Here is a 19,612-nt window from a genome sequence, read left to right as displayed (position 1 = left end):
TCTTTGCCGGCAGGCGATGTTGTGCTGGGGGAGTCTGCCGGGCGACATCTCTTCGATGACGGTGTCTCAATTTTGGCCGGGGAAGATGCACTCTGAGCCTTCTTCATGACTAAATCTTGGAAACAGCGGTCGATGTAATCTTGGAGAGCGTCTAAACCAGGGGTGCCCAATCCCGGTCCTCGAGAGCTACCGTCCTGCAGCTTTTAGATGCATCCTTGTTCCCACACACCCGAATCAAATGAATGGCTTGTTATCAGGCCTTTGCCAAACATGATGGCATGCTGAAGAGGTAATCAAACCATTTGATTCAGCTGTGTTGGAGTAGGGATGCATCTAAAAGCTGCAGAATAGTAGCTCTCGAGGACTGGGATTGGGCAGCCCTGGTCTAAACTCTCCCCGTTGTCCTCCAGGGTGTTAGAGATGATAGGACAGATGTTGTTAGTTATATGACAATTGATTAGTATATTTGGTAATACTGAGGCTTAAAGAAACTTTGTTCAATTCTAAATTACCATTCGCTTTAATTTTTCGCCAAAATCTCCGGCATCTGACGTCAGTGACAACATGAGTCACTTCCGTCACTTACCTGTCTGAGGAACTGAGGCTGTGTCCCAGATGCAAGTAAAACACAGTAGAAAATAAATAAAATCAAAGACTCAGCTGCCCTGTTGCTCTACTTTCACCTGTGTAGCAGGAGTGCGGCAGGCGGAGGTTTGCCCTGGTGCAGGTGTGCCACAGCGGTCATGACAGTGGAAGGATCCGGCAGTTTCTCTGTGAATTTCACATTACCGTGGCAGCGTACTCTGTGCTTGCTCGGAAGTTAAGTTTTTTTTCGCTGTAAAAAGAAGTTTTCTTCCGCTAATGTTTTTGTCACTTTTTACAGAATCAAACTCAAAGTAAGGTCAGTACTTCCACGCTTTAAACACTGCACGCTCATACTCTCTCTCGCACTTGTTATACCAGGGGTCGGCAACCTTTCTGATGACGAGTGCCATTTAAAATTTCCTCAGAAGTCAGTGTGCCATATGATTGCATTAGCAATAAATTTAATAACACTCTATATTAACAGTTACACACTATATAGAACCACTTTATAGAATTATATTTGTTTGCAGATGTTGGCAGCTATCAGTGAATAGTTATCAGCTATTCTGAAAAAAAAAAAGACACTTTTTATCCATAACAGCAAATGAGCTGTACAACAAAAATGCAAATGCTATTTATGGTCTCCTCACAACAATGATAAGAAAAATAAACTGGGCCAGAGACACAGGTCTCCAAGTGTCCAGCATTCAGACGGCTACCCGAGGACACTCGTGAGAGAAAATCTGCTCACACAGAGCCAAATACTGTCAACAAGGCCTCTGCAATGTTCTGAAGACAGCTAAACTCGTCAGGTAGTGATGTCCAGCATGTGAAAATGCAGGCTCCATGAACACGAACATCTATGGATTCCAGCTGCTTCAACTGCATTAACTGGCATCAACTCCACCAGTTAATGCAAGACAAATCCAGCTGCTCATTAAAGCTTTCTGGTTTGATCAGAAAAGAAAACATTGGTCCATACACCTGAAAGTCCCAAAAATGCATTGTGAATTCTGTCTCGAGTCTACGGGTGTATCCATGTATTTCTGTGGTGCTGATGCTGCACTGAGTGGACAGCTCCTGAAGCTTTTGAAGTGTCAGAATGTGGAAAGCTAACAACATCCCTCTCATCAGTAGGCGAAGTTATTTTTAGCCAATTACAAGTTGAATCTGGTAGTTGGGGTTGTTAGCTAAGATACCATCATTAAGAAGCGGCACAACTAATGTGTCTATGCGAGCTGATTTGTGATGTGCGGCGCTGGCGTGAACATTTATTTTTTGATGCACCTGCTCAGATTAATTCACTGCGTGTCGTGCCCAGGGCTGGACTGGGACAAAAAATTGGCCCAGGCATTTTGACTAGAGACCGGCCCACCAGGTATTAAAGCCATAAAGCCTTTGAATGAAAACAAACGCTGTGGTGACAGTGATGTACAGTCTTTTTGGTGTATGTATGATTTCTATACATTTTACATCAGATAAAAACTTTATGTAAGCTTCAGATAATTATTTAATAACAGCCAGACATTTTAAATGAGAATAAGAAAGTATTTCGTGTGCCCCCCCTCTCCCTGTTAATGCCCTACATGCCCCCCTGGCAAAACTTTGCTAGACCCACCCCTGCACAGCTACCAGCTGTCAGCTACATAAAAAAAGGATCCTGGTGTTATTTGTCTCTCAGTAACAGTTCAACTCATTCATGTCAGCTAAAAGGTAAACCTGTTTCTCCATCACCTGTTCAGCTCTGATGATTCAGTAAGGACATCTCCTGGTTTCATCTTCATGTTTCCCTCTCACCACATAACCAAACCGATGTCATGACCAGCAGCTTTACAGCTGTGGCTCCAGCAAACATCAGCTGATAAAGCTTAAACGTGCTGCTGTTGTTTAACGCTACATCCGGCAGTTTCCTCTTTCTGGCGCAAAGTGGGCGATAAACAAACAAGAAAGAAAAGCCGATCAGCTGATCATTGATCAGTTTCATGATTGAAGAAGAAACAGGCGAGAGAGGGGGGGAGAATGAGAGAAGAAGAGGCAGCTGTGCAGCGTAACGACAGAATAACTCCAGCTTTGTGTTTTTCCATTCTAGCTGAAGTACGGGGCAAACTGTGTTCCTGTTCAGCTCAATACGAAACGCGTAATATTTTCTCTGAATGCGGGACGATTCCGTTTATACGGGACGGTTGGCAACTCTAATAATTAACCTTATGAACAAAATAAAGTTCAACATCAGTAACATCATAGCACCCACCCAGCTGTATAGAAACTCCGTCATGCTAGCTAGCACGCAGTACAAGTTATTGTAACTGACTGTAAAATGTCAGCACAATGAAAATAAACTCCACCTAAACTTGGTTCATATCTGACCCAGACAGACTGCAGGTCATAACTTCTTACCTGAAGTTCAGTTCACCTGACACTCGGACCGGCGGCCGCCTCGGGTATCTCCTCTTGCCTCCCCTTTCTCTCATCCACCTGCTGGCCTCCACCACTTGCTAATGTTACTGAATCTGTGGAAGCTACGCCATAGCCACCACTGATTTATTTTTACACACCAGCCAGCATCTGGCCAATCCACCACCTTTCATTGTTTATACCGTCACAAAAAAAAATTAAAAATCATCGGGCCACTGAGCAAATTCCCAGTATGCCCGATGGCCAGTCCAGCTATGGTCGTGCCATCAGTTAACCCTTCGCGTGCCAACTGTGGCATGCGTGCCCATGGTTGCCGACCCCTGCGTTATACTATCCATTTTTGCGTTATACTATCCACGTTCCTTGTAACGCGTTACTGCCCATCTCTGTTCACAACAGCCAACTAAGTGAACAAGACTTTCCAGGAGGTAGACGTATTGATGCCCAAGTCTGCATGAGGTGCAAGCCACTCATAAGCCTCAAGAATTAAAGGCTAGATTGGATCTAAAAAAGCCAGCAGAGTTCTGGAGAAACATTCTTTGGACAGATGTAACCAAGATCAACCTCTACCAGAATGATGGAAAGAAAAAAGTATGGAGAAGGTGTGGAACAGCTCATGATCTGAAGCATAACGCATCATCTGTATAACGAGGCAGTGTGATGCTTGGATGTGCATGGCTGCTGCCAGTGGCACTAGGACACAGTAGTGTTTATTGATGATGTGACACAGGACTGAAGCAGCCAAATGAAATCTGAGGTGTTCAGAGACATACTGTCTGCTCAAATCCAACTAAATACAGTCAAACTGATTGGGCAGTGTTTCATAATACAGATGGGCAATGACCCAAAAAACACAGCCAAAGCAACCCAGGAGTTTATTAAAGCAAAGAAGTCGAATATTCATGAATGGCTAAGTCATCCACCTGGTCTTGAATGTATTGAGCTTGCATTTCACTTGTTGAGCACTAAACTTTGGACAGAAAGGCCCGCAAACAAACAGCAACCGAAAGCTGCTGCAGTAAAAGCCTGGCAGAGCATTACAAAGAAGGACACGCAGCATCTGGTGATGTCCATGAGTTCAAGACTTCAGGCTGCCATCGCCAACAAAGGGTTTTCAATCGAATATCAAAAATTAACATTTTATTTTTAGTCATATAATTTGTCCAATTACCTCTGAGCACCTGAAATTAATTCTGTTAAAAATACTTTGGTTACATTTTTATGCAATATTTTTTTTTCTCTTCCGGATATATCACCCAGTGCACTCAGGTGTATCTTTGTATGTTTGTGCCTGTAAGGACTCTGAAGAGCCCATTTGACTTGACTGTGTATTTGTATGTGTGCATGTGAGCACATGTTCACATGTACGTGCACATCTGTGTGAATAACAAAGAAACCTGAACAAAACACTGCATAATCTGCTTACAGAGGACAGGATTATTCATCCAGAGGGTAGCAGGGATTTCTTTAACACAACCTTTCCTACATGGATGAGCCCTAACTACTGCATACACCGAGTTCAAAGACTTGAGTTTTCCTGATGTTTTTAGATTATTAAACAAGGCATTTTTAATTCATGTCCATGTTTAGAAAGTTATGATTTTGCGAGTTTAATGGTCAAAATGGTCCACATATTAGAGTACTGGAGGGGTAGCGGAGGTGGACAGCATATATGCTGCTCTGACTGTGACGAAAACAATGAAACAGCTCATGCACATCAAAGTACTTGGCCAGTTGTCAGACATTTCTGCTGTACTTTTGCATATACAATATGTGTACTATATGGGGAAATGCATATATTGTTTTTTGAAGTTCTGAAAAGGCTATACTGTGAGTTCACAGCACAAAGTCATCTTGGCAACTTGACAAGCCTGAATATGACACCTACTGGGCTGTTAATGAAACCAAATAACTCCTAATGTAAAAGCAGAATACTAAATCTTTCATTTTCTTCTTGCAGAAATTTCTACAAATCTTACCAACCCTGTTCCACGGGCCTGGACATGACAACTCAGTGGCTGAAGCTTCATTAACAAATCCCCACTGTTCACTCATGTACTTCACTTGGACCTTACAGCCTAACCTACAGCCATGGAACTGACTGGACTTTAAATTACATTTGTTTTTGGAACTTCCTAATGAATGGATGAACATATTGCGCTATAGCGGCGTGTCTCTTTTTCAGTTTAGTGACTTTCTAAAGCCTCTGTTCCTATTCTGTGACTCAATATCTCTGCCGGTACGTGGACTCTAACATCAAAATGATGCAGCAAATGATTTTCTTTGAAAACAGATATCATCTCATGACAAATGGATGAGCAAGTGAGCGAGTTTAATGATGGCCAGACTGTGATGGCTAGTAGACAGGGTCAGAGGATTTCTCAAACTGCTGCACTTGTGGAGCGTTGCTGGTTTGCAGTGGTCAGTATCTATCAAAGGTGGAACAGGGGGGAACCATTGGGAGCAAAGCCTGTATGCTCTGATCCAACAGACGAGCTACTGTAGACAGTCTGTTAAGTTTTTTTGTTTGGGGCTGAATATTCACAGACCTGTCAGGGTGCCCGTGCTGACCCCTGTCCACTGCCAAAAGCACCAACAATGGGCACATGAGCATCATAACTGGACCACAGGGGGAGATCAATCGTGTGTGTGTGTGTGTGTGTGTGTGTGTGTGTGTGTGTGTGTGTGTGTGTGTGTGTGTGTGTGTGTGTGTGTGTGTGTGTGTGTGTGTGTGTGCACCACTCACCTGGGGAACACCTGTGTGACGGAGTGACCCGTCTCAAGGCAGAGTCCGCTGAGTATGGCACCGCCACCATTAGATCGCCACCATTAGATCGCCACCATTAGTTCGATTTGGCACCCGGGGCGGCGTATCTTTCTGACGACCGAGTAGAGGAATAAAAGGGGTGAGGAGCAAGTTGTGAGCCGCATCGGGGGTGGCTAGATTTTGGTTCCCACTTACTTGTTAAGGGCGTCGGTCGGGGAGACGTGCGGGGGACCGCCAATCGTGCAGGGTGACGCAAGCCGATGGTATGGGGGTGTGGGGTTTAAATAATGAGTTCACGTGTGTCTGGACCGTCATGAGAATGGCCTCATTACGTGGGCCGTTAATGTGTATATGAAGTCGGGTAGACTTCCGGGAAATAGTTGAGAGCCTGTATCAATGTATATGTTTTGTGAGTGTATAATGAAAAAGAAATTCTGGGGGAGGGAGACGGGGATTAAAGTTAGAATAAAGAATTGGTGGTGACGCCAAGGGGGAGGGGTTACGGGATATAAGAGACGGCGAGCCGGATATGAAGGGGTGTGTGTTGTAACATACAGGCTGTGTAGCGCGGATCTCAGTTTTATGTCTTTGCAACCATCTTTTTATGCACTGGGGAGGCCGTTTCAAATAAAGTATCCACACTAATACCTTCCGACTACGCCTGTGTTTGTCCGGGAGAGGTCTGGAAGGGGACCCCGTGACATATGGTGTCAGGAGTGGGATGGCTAGTCGGAAGAGGAAAACGCGCCTCCCAGCGAAGCGCACAGGGCTGCGGTCCCAGCAGCATGAGCTTCCGGGGGAGAAGACAGCAGAGGAGCTGGCGTGGGACACAGTGCCGACGTCGTCTTCTTCAGCAGAGGAGGAGGAGATTTCCGGCAGGATTGGTCCGGAGTTGCCTACAACCTCGACCGCAGCACGTGATGGAGAACTGATTGCGATGATGAGGGACTTCCTGGCGGGACAGCAAAGGAGAGAGACGGTGTTATTGGCAGAACTCAGGGGACTGAGGACCGTTTCCCCTCCTAATGCGCCGCTGCCCGCAGATGTGGCTGGTCAGCAAAGCCCAGGTCCCGCACTAGCTGGAGCTAGCACCACGGCAGCAACGGCTACGCCAAGCACGGCAACAGCAAGTAGCCCCAGGATGGTGCTGCCTACCCCGGCCCGGCAGCGAGAATACCGGCCGTCGTTACTGGAGGAACCGGCTCGCCAGTCCCTGGCAACGACAAGCAGCCTCGACCAGACGGGCGGAGAGTGGAGGCGATTGGAGGGGCCAAAGATTCCACTGTACCAGATGGGGGAAGATATTGAGAACTATTTGTTGCGCTTTGAGCGGGTGGCCAGAACCTGGAGATGGCCGGAGAATGAATGGGCCTGTCGGCTAGTTCCGTTGCTAGCGGGGAAGGCGTTGGAGGCCTATACCGCAATGGATGAAGAAAGAGCCCACTGTTATGAGGATTTAAAAGCTGCCTTGTTAGTTAAATTTGACATTTCCCCGGAGACGTATCGGCAGCGGTTTCGCTCTAATATTATTCCACCTGGGGAGAGCCCCACCGAGACGTACTACCGGCTGAAAGGACTGTACCGGCGCTGGCTTCGACCAGAGCAGCATACGAAGGACGAGATGGGAGAAGCGATTATTTTGGAGCAGCTAATTCGAGTTCTTCCAGGGGAGGTGAGGACCTGGGTGAGGGAGCATGAGCCCGCGGACGGACTGGCCGCAGCCAAGTTGGTGACGCAGTATTTCAATGCGCGGAGAGGAGCGGCCCCGGTCCGCTCAGCTGGGACGCCACAGCGATCGTCCCCGCAATCCGCGGGTCTGCCAAAGCGGGAGAGTAACCCCGAGCCATCCGGGGCCCCCAAGGTATCCACTCTACGAGGAGCGGGTAAGGACTTTCTTTGTTATTACTGCCAGCAGCCAGGCCATAAAGCCTCGGTGTGCCCCATCCGGAAGGCCAAAGTCACTGGGGCCTGCTATGCACCTCGGCTGGAGGCGGAACCAACAAAGGTCCAGCCAGCTGAGGGGCAACGCTATAAAACTGTAATGGTAAATGGGCAGCGGGTTACTGCTTTGCTGGACACTGGTAGTTTTATGTCATTAATTAAGCAAAGCTTGGTACCAGTGAACTGTGTGGACTATAGTCGACAAGAAGAAGTGTTATGTGTGCATGGTGACAAACATCCCTACCCAAAGGTGGAAATAACAGTGACTATTAATGACCAGCCATATTTATTGTCTGTTGGGGTGGTACAGAATTTGCCGGTAGAGGTTATTCTGGGGATGGATGTGCCTGTGCTTATGGATTTGTTGCAAGAAAAAGAAGAGCGGGACACAGAGACAAAAGGGAGGGAAACGGGGAATGTTCAAATGAAGGTGTTAGGCCCAGTGGTCACTAGGGCCCAGGCGAAGGCGGGATGCCAACCCCTGCCAGACTTGGACAGTAGTCTGTGCGAGGGTGGCACGAAAGGGCCGAGAAAATCTCGTCGCCAACGCCGCTTTGAGAAGCAGCTATGGTCCCAGGGACCGGGAAATAAGAACATGAAATGGGATGTACCTGAAAATATTTCTGTGTTGCAAAGGGAGGATGAGACGTTGGAAGTGTTGTTTGCTAATGTGCCTGAAGGGGGAACAGGGAAATGGGGAGGAAAAGAGAAGTTTGTGGTTGAGAAAAATGTGTTGTATGCAGTTGATGGGGACCACCAGCGGCTTGTGATCCCTGCTAGTTGTAGACCTCTCATTCTGCATTTAGCTCATACCCTCCCCTGGGCAGGCCATTTGGGTCGCCAAAAAACCTATTTACGGGTTAGTACGCGTTTCTTTTGGCCGTCAATGTATACGGATGTACAGAAGTACTGTCGTGCATGCCCTGTGTGTCAGAAAACTTGCCCAGCGCGCAAATCGGATCGGGCTCTGCTACAACCCTTGCCGGTCATCTCTATCCCCTTCCGTAGGGTAGCTATGGACATTGTGGGTCCGTTAGTAAAAAGTGGTCGGGGTTATCAGTACATATTGGTGGTGTGTGATTACGCGACCCGTTTCCCAGAGGCGTTTCCGTTGCGAGCGATCACAGCCCCTAATGCTCTGCGCGCACTGATACAGTTGTTTTCTCGGGTGGGGATACCTGATGAGATTTTGACCGACCAAGGGACTAACTTTACGTCGAAGTTAATGCAGCTCTTCCACACTCAGTTAGGCGTTTCGGCCATCAAGACGTCACCGTACCATCCACAGACAGATGGGTTGGTGGAGAGGTTTAATCAGACTCTCAAACGGATGTTACAGAAGTTTGTGTCAGACACGGGAAAAGATTGGGACCAGTGGTTACCCTTTCTTTTGTTCGCGTATAGAGAGGTTCCACAGGCGTCCACGGGGTTCTCCCCCTTTGAGTTACTCTATGGGTGGGAGGTACAGGGGCCGCTTGATCTCGTTCGAAAGGGGTGGGAGTCTTCGACCGTGGCTCCAAATGAGAAAGGGGTGGTGCAGTTTGTGCTGGAGATGAGAGAGCGGTTGGAGCGGTACCAGGCCGAGGCCGAAGCCAATCTGCGGGATGCTCAACGAAGCCAGAAGATCTGGTATGACCAACAGGCCCGGCAACGTGAGTTTCAGCCCGGACAAAAGGTGCTGTTACTTCTCCCTTCTTCCAACAGTAAACTGCTGGCGAAATGGCAAGGGCCCTATATCGTGCTTCGCCGAATGGGACCAGTGACGTATGAGATCCATCATCCGGGAAAAAAGAAACCGAAACAAACCTACCATGTGAACCTCCTGAAGGAATGGGTGGAGCAGTCCCGTCCGGCTCCGAGGGAGGCACTGATGGCCAGGGTGGTGCAAGGAGGAGGACAGAGTGAACCTGAGCAGGCTACGGATCCAAGGTCTCCGGTATTGACTCATCTGACCTCACAGCAGGCTGCGGAGCTACTGAAAATTCTGCAGGAGACGCCTTCGCTGTGTTCCGTTAACCCAGGTCGGACTACCTTGGTTGAACACGTGATCCGGCTAAAAGAGGGACAGCCCATCCGGCAACGGCCCTATCGGGTTCCGCAACACTTGGTGGAGAAGCTGCGACAGGAGGTGGAGAAGATGCTGGAGCTTGGAGTGATCGAGCCGTCCTGCTCCGAATGGTGCAGCCCGGTGGTCATTATCTTCAAAAAGGATGGCTCTTTACGCATCTGCATCGACTTTCGAAAGCTAAATGCCACCTCCGAGTTTGATGCGTACCCCATGCCGCGAATTGAGGATTTGCTGGAGAAGATTGGGGCTGCCCAGTATATCACCACTTTGGACTTGTGCAAAGGCTACTGGCAGGTGCCACTGGAGGAGACGTCGAGGCCGTACACTGCTTTCAGGACCCCTGCCGGGCTCTTCCAGTTTACCGTGATGCCCTTTGGCCTACATGGGGCACCGGCTACCTTCCAAAGGCTGATGGACAAGTTGTTACAGGGCTGTGACGGTTATAGCGCCGCCTACCTGGATGATGTCGTCATCTTCAGCCACACGTGGGAGGAGCATATGCAGCATCTGTCTGAGGTCTTGGGAAGAATTCATAAGGCCGGGCTGACTCTGAACCCCTCGAAGTGTGAATGGGCGCGGCAGGAGACTCGCTACTTGGGCTACCAGGTGGGACGAGGAGAGGTGCGACCGCAGCTGGATAAGGTGGAAGCTATCCAGAATTGTCCTCGGCCTCGCACCAAGAAGGAGGTGCGGGCTTTCCTGGGACTGGTTGGTTGGTACCGAAGGTTTGTGCCCCAGTTTGCAACCATGGCGGCGCCGCTGACGACATTACTGGGGAAGAACCAACGAAATCCGGTCATATGGACCGCAGCATGTGAACAGGTGTTCCAGGGACTGAAAACTTGCCTGTGTTCGACCCCCGTGCTCTGGAGTCCGGACTTTAAGAAGCAGTTTTTGGTCCAGGTGGATGCCTCCAAGAGCGGCCTGGGAGCCGTGTTGGTTCAAGGGGACCCGGGCGAGGAGCACCCGATCCTATATCTGAGCCGCAAGCTGCTGCCGCGGGAGACCAATTACTCGACGGTGGAGAAGGAGGCTCTGGCGATTAAGTGGGCGCTGGAGAAACTCCGGTATTACTTACTGGGAAGAGAGTTTGTGTTGGAGACTGATCATCGGGCGCTTACCTGGATCCAGTCCATGAAGGATCATAATAGCCGACTTACACGCTGGTACCTCTCACTGCAACCTTTCAGGTTCGCCATCCGGCACAGACCAGGTACACTCAATGTGGTGGCGGATTACCTCTCTAGGTTGCCGCACATCGCCAACCTCCGGGGGGAAGGGGATGATGTGACGGAGTGACCCGTCTCAAGGCAGAGTCCGCTGAGTATGGCACCGCCACCATTAGATCGCCACCATTAGTTCGATTTGGCACCCGGGGCGGCGTATCTTTCTGACGACCGAGTAGAGGAATAAAAGGGGTGAGGAGCAAGTTGTGAGCCGCATCGGGGGTGGCTAGATTTTGGTTCCCACTTACTTGTTAAGGGCGTCGGTCGGGGAGACGTGCGGGGGACCGCCAATCGTGCAGGGTGACGCAAGCCGATGGTATGGGGGTGTGGGGTTTAAATAATGAGTTCACGTGTGTCTGGACCGTCATGAGAATGGCCTCATTACGTGGGCCGTTAATGTGTATATGAAGTCGGGTAGACTTCCGGGAAATAGTTGAGAGCCTGTATCAATGTATATGTTTTGTGAGTGTATAATGAAAAAGAAATTCTGGGGGAGGGAGACGGGGATTAAAGTTAGAATAAAGAATTGGTGGTGACGCCAAGGGGGAGGGGTTACGGGATATAAGAGACGGCGAGCCGGATATGAAGGGGTGTGTGTTGTAACATACAGGCTGTGTAGCGCGGATCTCAGTTTTATGTCTTTGCAACCATCTTTTTATGCACTGGGGAGGCCGTTTCAAATAAAGTATCCACACTAATACCTTCCGACTACGCCTGTGTTTGTCCGGGAGAGGTCTGGAAGGGGACCCCGTGACAACCTGGTACCAGGCTGCACTATGGGAAGTGCTTTGGGCAATGTTATGCTGGGAAACCTTGCTACTGGAACACTCTTAGAAACTCCTAAACACTCCCGTGGGTCATTTTGGGAACTGTAATGAACTGTAAAATGGAGAAGATGTTCAACTCTGCTGAAGTAGATGTTCTTTTGAAGTTGAGGAGCTTTATATTTTGCTTTTAGGTTTCAACTAATGATGAAAATTTGTGTGGTATAAAGACTGCAGAAAACAGACTAAACCAGTGGTGTCTCAGTGAGTGAGCGTGGGCTTATAATGAATTTCAAACACATCTAATCAATCTTCTGTGAAAATAAAAATCCTTTTAACTGTTCCAATCAAATCCTCGATGATCAAAAGAGGTGAGGAGACGCTTCAGTGAAATAAACATGGAATCCTGGAATGAATTACAGGACAATACCAGGATTAACAACAAGATCAAAGGCAGGTGCACTATTACACTACAAAGGCAGTGTGTCACCATATGACTGTCAGTGTGCATGGTGTGAACAGAGGAAGAGTGGGTCTGTGTGCGAGGCAGAGTGAATGACTGTAAAATCAAGAGGCAGTTACTTTGACAGACCTTTGTTTAAAAAAATATATCTGCATGTGGGTGATACCAAATATTAAATGTCAAAGAATTTTTTCCATGTTTGTTTGTTCTCAAACAATATCTGAGTCAACCAAAAAATGCAAAAATTACCTTAAAGACTGTGACGAGCATGCTAGAGCAACAGGTGGCAACATGTAGCACTGTAAAAAAGTATTTTCCCTTTCCTGATTTCTTAGTTTATTGCATATTTGTTGCACTTAAATGTTTCACTTCAAAATAAATGAAGTAACTAAAGTAAAAGCTAAAAGTTGTTTTTAAATGATAATTTCATCTATTAAGGGGGAAAAAGCTGGACCAGTGTGAAAAACGAATTGTCCCCTAAACCAAAAAGCCACCCTTGGCATCTGTTCAACACTGCTCTGTGGAAGAATTTAAGCCCACTTGTTTTTGTAGATTTGTTCTAATTTGGCTAGCCTTTTTGAGGTCATGCCAAAGCAGCTCACTCAGATTTGACTTTGTCTAAGCCACAACAAAACCTTCATTTTGTTGTTTTGAGAAATTCAGAGCTGGATTTCCTGATGTTTTCAATCATTGCCCTGCTACATAATCCAAGTGCATTTGCCTTTGTGTTTTGGGTCAGCAGTGGTCTTCTCCTTGGAACTTTCCCATGGATGCCATTTTTCTGCAGTCTCTTTCACACTGTTGAATCATGAACACCGACCTTATCTGAGAAAAGTGAGGCCTGCAGTTCTTTAGATCATTTCGAATTTAAACGATTTTTTGATTCAAAAAGTCTGTCAGTAATCAGACCCATGTGTGGCCAGTGAAATTCAGCTTAGCTTTCTAAAGCTAGGAAAGTTCACAATCTAACAAGTGGAGGCCAATTACTTTTTCACACCAGGTAGCTTTGAAAACCATTTTTCTCTTATTAAATAAAAAAATATTTAAAACTGCATTTTCTATTTACTTGGGTTACATTTCACTAATAATAAAAAATTTTTAATGATCTCACACATGTAAGTGTGACAAATATGTAAAAAAACGAGAAATTAGGAAGGGGGTAAATACTGGCCAATCAAGAGACTGGAATCAGTAAGAGGTCCCACAACCAAGAAGATAGGTGGACACCTCTGACATTGCAAGAGAAATTGTCTGTTTTCCATATCAACATTTAACTGCAGAAATTGAGTTTCTGAAAATCTTCACCAGGGAAGAGCTCAGTTTTCATTGTTAAGTAAAGGCCCTACAATAAGACAGAGAAAACCCAAAAAACCAAACAACCCCCTATGAGCAAGCACTTGGGGAAGTGGGAAGGTAAAACCTTTTTCAGAGGAAGGAATCTCCAACAGAACAAGAATTCACTGTCTTCCCACAGTCCACAGGCATGCCTGTTAGCTTAACTGGTGATTCTAAATTGGCCGTATGTAGGTGTGAATGTGAGTGTGAATAGCTCTCTCTCGTTCTGTCTCTCTCTGTGCTGACACTGTGAGGGACCGGTGGCCACTGTGCACCCCACCTATCACCAAAAAGCTGAATCAATGTGCTCTGCACCACCCAAAACCCTGAATTATATAATTGTTAAATAAACATATTAAACCTCCACTGCTCTATTTTGTGAACAGCTTGGACAACTTGATTTTGAAGCTTTTTGCTGATATGAGTGAAAAGTGAAAACAGTTTCTACATTCTACATTTTAAAAGAAGGATTAGATTTCAATCTCAGTCCTCTACATGTGACCCACTGATACATAATGTACTCTTTTCTCTTTTGTCATAGTAGGTCAGGTTACAGGGTACAATTTAGTGTCGTTTCAGAAATGTTTTTTCTCACATGCATTTTGTTACTTCAGTCCTCTGTTAAAACATTCCTCCTCTAGAGATGCCAAATGGGTACAAAGTCAATACAAGCGGTTGATGTAGACCTTCAGCCTAACCCAAAAGAGCTCACCTGGTGGATGGCATGAGGTTAAAGAAACCATGTGATAGGCAGTAAAATGACTATAAAGACATAAAAACAAAAACAACATGTAGCTCTGCAGATTTTACCCAAAGGCTGGAAGGTAGAAATGTCACTGCCTCCTAATCTAGCACACTCGATATGTCATTCTCATTGTCTCAACCCAAGGCTGTCAGACGCTATTGCTCCAGATAAGGATTATACCCAATTCATCATGAAGGAAGTGTGTGCGTATGTGTGTGTATGTGTGTGTGTGTAAGCATGTACCAAGGGACTCTGGGTGTAATCTGGGAGCTCATTTGCTAATGCCACACTGCCGTCTATCTCTCACACGGCATTATGGGTCTCCAGTTTCCCTTCATGCTGCAGTGACATCATAGCACACCTCAGCGCAAGAGGGGGTGGTGTGTGGGGGGGTGGGGGGGCAAACCTAATATTTATGTTTGCTTACTATTAATAATAACACACAATGAATTCATATACTATCCATGATTCACCAATAGTCCTAATTATCATTTAAATATTGGAATGGGTTAGAGTATGCATGCAGTCTTTTTCCTTCAGCTATTTTAATTGTGTGTTGTTGTTTTTAAATTCTCATCTCGGGTTTATATAAGTTCTCTGCCCCCATTGTCTTTTCATATTCTTTGTCCCATGTTTCAAAACACAACATTTTCTTTTTAAAAAAGAAAAAATATGATTGATTAGTCAGTATAACTCACAAAATCCACGTGAGAGCTGATTTTTCTGTACTTTTTGTTGTCACAGATGTTTTCAAACTCTGCAAAATTTCTGCTTTTTAACATGTAGCTCTGCATAAATGTTTGTAACTACTCTAATATTGCAGTGGACAGAGCTTTCAGCCAGATATACATTTGGCTTGTCCCCCCAGTGTGATTTCCCCCACAGCAGCAGCAGTCACTCCACTTTCACTTCTCTTCTTTTCACCTAGTGGGAACTCTTATTATGTAATGCTCCTCTCTCTCCTCCTCCTCCTCTTTCTCTCTTTCAGATGCACACATCGACACGCCCCTTCCTCACGTTTCTCCCTGCTAAGAACATCTTCTCTCCTGAGGCAGAGGCAACGCATCCACCAGCCGTGGAACACTAGCGCTTCTCCTCGACCTGCCACGCGGAACAGCCACCACTCCTATTCGTGGTCATTTCTGTCAGGAGGTCCGCTCTCTGACCCCAACCACAGTACGCAAGGAAGCGGTCATAGGAGCAGTTACGAGCAATCTCGTCCAAAATGATGAACTATAACAGAGTTACCCAAGTAACGGAAGTAACATTTTCAAAATAAGAGCAGACAATTTCTACATCTGACGTTACATCGGTACACTGTTTCGTATTTGGCAAAAATCGATTGTGAGAAATGACTACGTGATTTTTATTCTGTTCAGAAATTTCTTTACATTTATTTGTTTATTATTAATAAGATTCAACTTCAATGAAATTATTATCTAAAATAAATAGAATTAAATCACAGTGTTATACTAGTGTTAAACCTTTGAAAATTATTTCAAAGGTATCTTCACTACATGTTGTTTTTACAACAATAAATACTAATACCAACAACAACAGTAACAATAACAAATTTCAGTTTTTATTCAAATTTTTCAACAGCCTAGAAAGACATAGACATATTTTTGCTCTGGTGTCCTCCGGTCTGTTGCAATCCTGTGAAACTGCAAAACTGAAAATATCCAACAAATATCAGTTTTGACGTCAAAAAAGGTAAATTAGTTTAAATAATGTTAAATCCTTGAAGCTCTCCATGGTTTGGCTCCAGGTTACATCTCAGATCTTCTTAGCCTGCACTTACCCACTCGAACTCTGCGCTTCAGATGCTTTTATTAGTTCCACGCTCCCAGTTCAAATTTGGAGGTGACAAGGCTTTCTCCATTGCTGCCCCAAGACTCTGGAACAGTCTTCCCCCTTTTATAAAATCCTCTTCATCCTTGGAACTCTTCAAATCGAATCTGAAGACCTACCTATTTTCCAGGGCTTTCACATCTCTCTGACACTTCTTTTATTCTGTTTTAGCTATTCTGGTCTTTTATCTCATTGGATGATGTTTGCATGTGTATACTTATACATGTGTGCTTGTGTGTGAATGTGTACATTTTTGTATTTGTATGTGCATATTTGCATGTACACATATTTTTATTTTACAAAAATATATGGATGTCTCACAATGTTTTCTATAATGTTTTCATATTATCTATTTTAATTCTTTTTATTATATTATCCCTCTGTTCAGCACTTTGGCCGACACTTGATGTCTTTTAAATGTGCTATATAAATAAAGATGACTTGACTTGATCCTATCTAGGGAAATATTTTGCTACCTAACTAAAATAGAACCATAAGTTTTATTTTGAAGCTTGAAACCGGATGTGTAATTCCTTCACAGTCTGGTGAACTTTACGAAGCCATCCAAAAGCCAGTCGTATCTCCTCCCGTCGAGTAACTTCAGTACCCGTACAGTAAGCTTGTGTGCCTCTGCCTCCTCGCCTCAGGTTCTCGTACCTCTGCACCACCACCGGGGGTACCGCCGGAACGCTCGTGAGAGAAGAGCGCCATGGCCCGTGTGGTGGTTGAAGCGATGCCGGAGACAGTCGGAGGAGGAGGAATGATGCTGAACCGGCGGAGGAGCAAAGCCAGGCGAAGAAAGCGAAAGGAGTTGTTCGTCGTCCAGATGTGCTTTGCGGGGGTACTTCTGGGGGTTGTCGTTGGGCTCAAGACTGTGGCACAGAAAGCAGGTGAGGGGCACTTTAAAGCTCTGTTTCCTTCTAGTTTGAGTGCTTGTTTTTTGAGAAAAGACAACGTTCATGCGGAGTTTTTCCACAAGCAGGAACAACAGGCTGCTCGGAGGAAGAGAAACATAGAAACAGAACATTGGTACGTATTGTTTCCTTAAATGTGACAATAACCTTTAAGGACGCTACAGTGAAGCCAGTTTTGGGAACATTTAGAGTAAAAAACCCGCAAACAGGACAGTTAGAGTATATTAACATGAGATCTAATATAGCAAAATATTAAATGTCAAATCTTAAAGTAAGCACTGTAAACGTTTAGGCTGATATAATGCCTCGCGTGTGTGCGCTCAACACCAAAAATACACCGCAGAAAGCGTGAGGATGTCTGCAGACAGATCAGGCTGGATTGGGGCACTGTATCAGCTCACATGTACAGTCACGTAAATAACGAAATAACAACAGCATGCCTTCATGTTCAGCATCTGTAACTAATAATGCCCTGGAAATGGAAGCTGTGACTGTGTTGCCTGAATTGCTTTACAGAAATCCACTTTCCTCCTCCTACAGCCCTGTGGCTGTAGCTGATAGGCCAAGGTGCTGATGTACCCGGCACTCTGAACTCTGATGAATGATCGTTGCTGACGAGCTTGAGGCTGACGTTCTCTAATATAAATTAAACGGTACACTTCACAAGCTTATGGCAGCTGAGTGGGATGCTCATTAGACCGGCCTCTGAGGGATCTGCTGTCATAATCAGTCCTACCTTTTGAAGAGTGTCTGTATTTAGTTCTGCGCTGCCCCAGTGTCTTTTTCCCATAAGGTCTTGTTTATGTCCATGTCACCTGCCTGGCAAGTGCTGGGAGTGAGGCAGACCGGTTGGTGACATCCTGAGGATTTAAACTTAACACATCGCTCCTTGTATCTTCTTGTATAGCTCTTCAAGCGCTCCAGACTTGTTGCTTTTTAATCTTACAATGCATTGCCTTTGAGCAAAGGCTTACCAGTGGTAATTTTTCAGTAAATTGGCAACTGAAAAGTCTGATCTTTTGTGTGTGTGTCTGTGTGTGTGTGTGTGTGAGCCGAAGCTTCTATGGGGAGAATGTGAAATCATTACAGAAGCATTAGCAAAATGCCAGATGTCCAAAGTATGTAATTATGGACCGCAAGAATTCATCATCAGTGGGGATATTTTTTAAGTTATAACATTTTTTTAGTCTTGATTGTCAGTCTTAAAGTCTTAATTGATGAAGGAGTGGCTGTGTTCTTAGGTATGGTTATTTTACATCCACTGCTGAAGCCACAGAACAGTAAGCATCAGCATAAACACATATCATGAAAGTAAGTAAAATGTTGTTCTGAAAGGATCAGTCGAGAAACTGAGGAGTTCATTCAAAAGCAGTCAGTAATATGGAATTTTTAAAAAATGGTTACTGATGCTTTTCACGGGCTGTGAACTTCAAAGAGAGCATTTTTCATACTCAGCTCGCTAATTGAATAAAAGAAATCAGCATGCAGTTTACTGATCGGTGACGTTGCGGGATTCTTTCTAGTGTGGGGCTATGGATGCAGTCGTCGGACATTTGGATCAGATGTAGATCTGCACAGTTAACATCGCACAGAGGAAAATGTTCAGCTTGGAGGCATTTCAAGCTCTACAGCAAGTTTATGTGACTTAAATGTGGTGAAAGGGAAAAAACGCGTATGACACTTTGACCCTCATTAGGTCAGAGAGACGGTATCTACAATAGAAGGTAGGAGAACGGTTTGGTGTGACATGCTGAGAAGCTTCTGTCATACTCATGGTAACCTCAATTCTTTGAGCTCCACATATTACACTTGGGAAGGGAGAAACAAGCAAAAAGACTATGAATGATAGTAGTTTGCAGAATTTCCGTTGTATTTATTATGGGGCCACTGACATTTAATCTTTCACTCATAAATACCAACAGTTCTGGGCTTTTATATTCTTGGATTTACTTGTTTGTTTAATTTTGTTATACAAAGGTATAAAACCTGATGTTTCCTCACGTATGGAGAACAATTTACAGTCTCTTCCTTACAGTGACGATTGCAGCTTATTAATTTAACACCAGTATTGGATCAACACTCAAGAATGGCTATGAGAAGGAGCCAGAATATGTGGAGAATACCCAGTCGGGCTGCTCCAGCCCAAAGACATGCAGTTTGTGGCGTTAGGTTAACTGGCGATTCTAAATTGGCTCTAGGCGTGCATGTGAGTGTGAATACAGGGTGGGCCATTTATATGGATACGCCAAATAAAATGGGAATGGTTGGTGATATTAAAGTCCTGTTTGTGGCACATTAGTATATGTGAGGGGGCAAACTCCTCAAGATGGGGGGTGACCATGGTGGCCATTTAGAAGTCGGCCATCTTGGATACAACTTTTGTTTTTTCAATAGGAAGAGGGCCATGTGACACATCAAACTTATTGGTAATGTCACAAGAAAAACAATGGTGTGCTTGGTTTCAACGTAACTTTATTCTTTCATGAGTTATTTACAAGTTTACCGTGTTAGCTCTGGGGCAGACTGACGACCTGTCCA

General features: G+C 45.4%; 1 protein-coding gene across 1 annotated transcript in view; it reads left to right on the top strand.

The window, feature by feature from the left end:
* Positions 1–16,695: 16,695 nt before the first annotated feature.
* The window catches only part of slc24a3 (solute carrier family 24 member 3), a 124,622-nt gene continuing 121,705 nt past the window's right edge, over positions 16,696–19,612 (top strand). The window contains exon 1 of the mRNA XM_026190312.2: positions 16,696–17,050. Coding sequence (XP_026046097.1) covers positions 16,870–17,050 — 181 coding nt within the window. The 5' untranslated portion in view covers positions 16,696–16,869. The remainder of the gene's footprint in view (positions 17,051–19,612) is intronic.

This window comes from Astatotilapia calliptera, chromosome 13 (assembly GCF_964374335.1).
Source record: "Astatotilapia calliptera chromosome 13, fAstCal68.1, whole genome shotgun sequence".
In the NCBI taxonomy this organism is placed as follows: domain Eukaryota; kingdom Metazoa; phylum Chordata; class Actinopteri; order Cichliformes; family Cichlidae; genus Astatotilapia; species Astatotilapia calliptera.
Note: the sequence above shows the minus strand (reverse complement) of the source record. Positions and strands in the feature narration are given on the sequence as shown.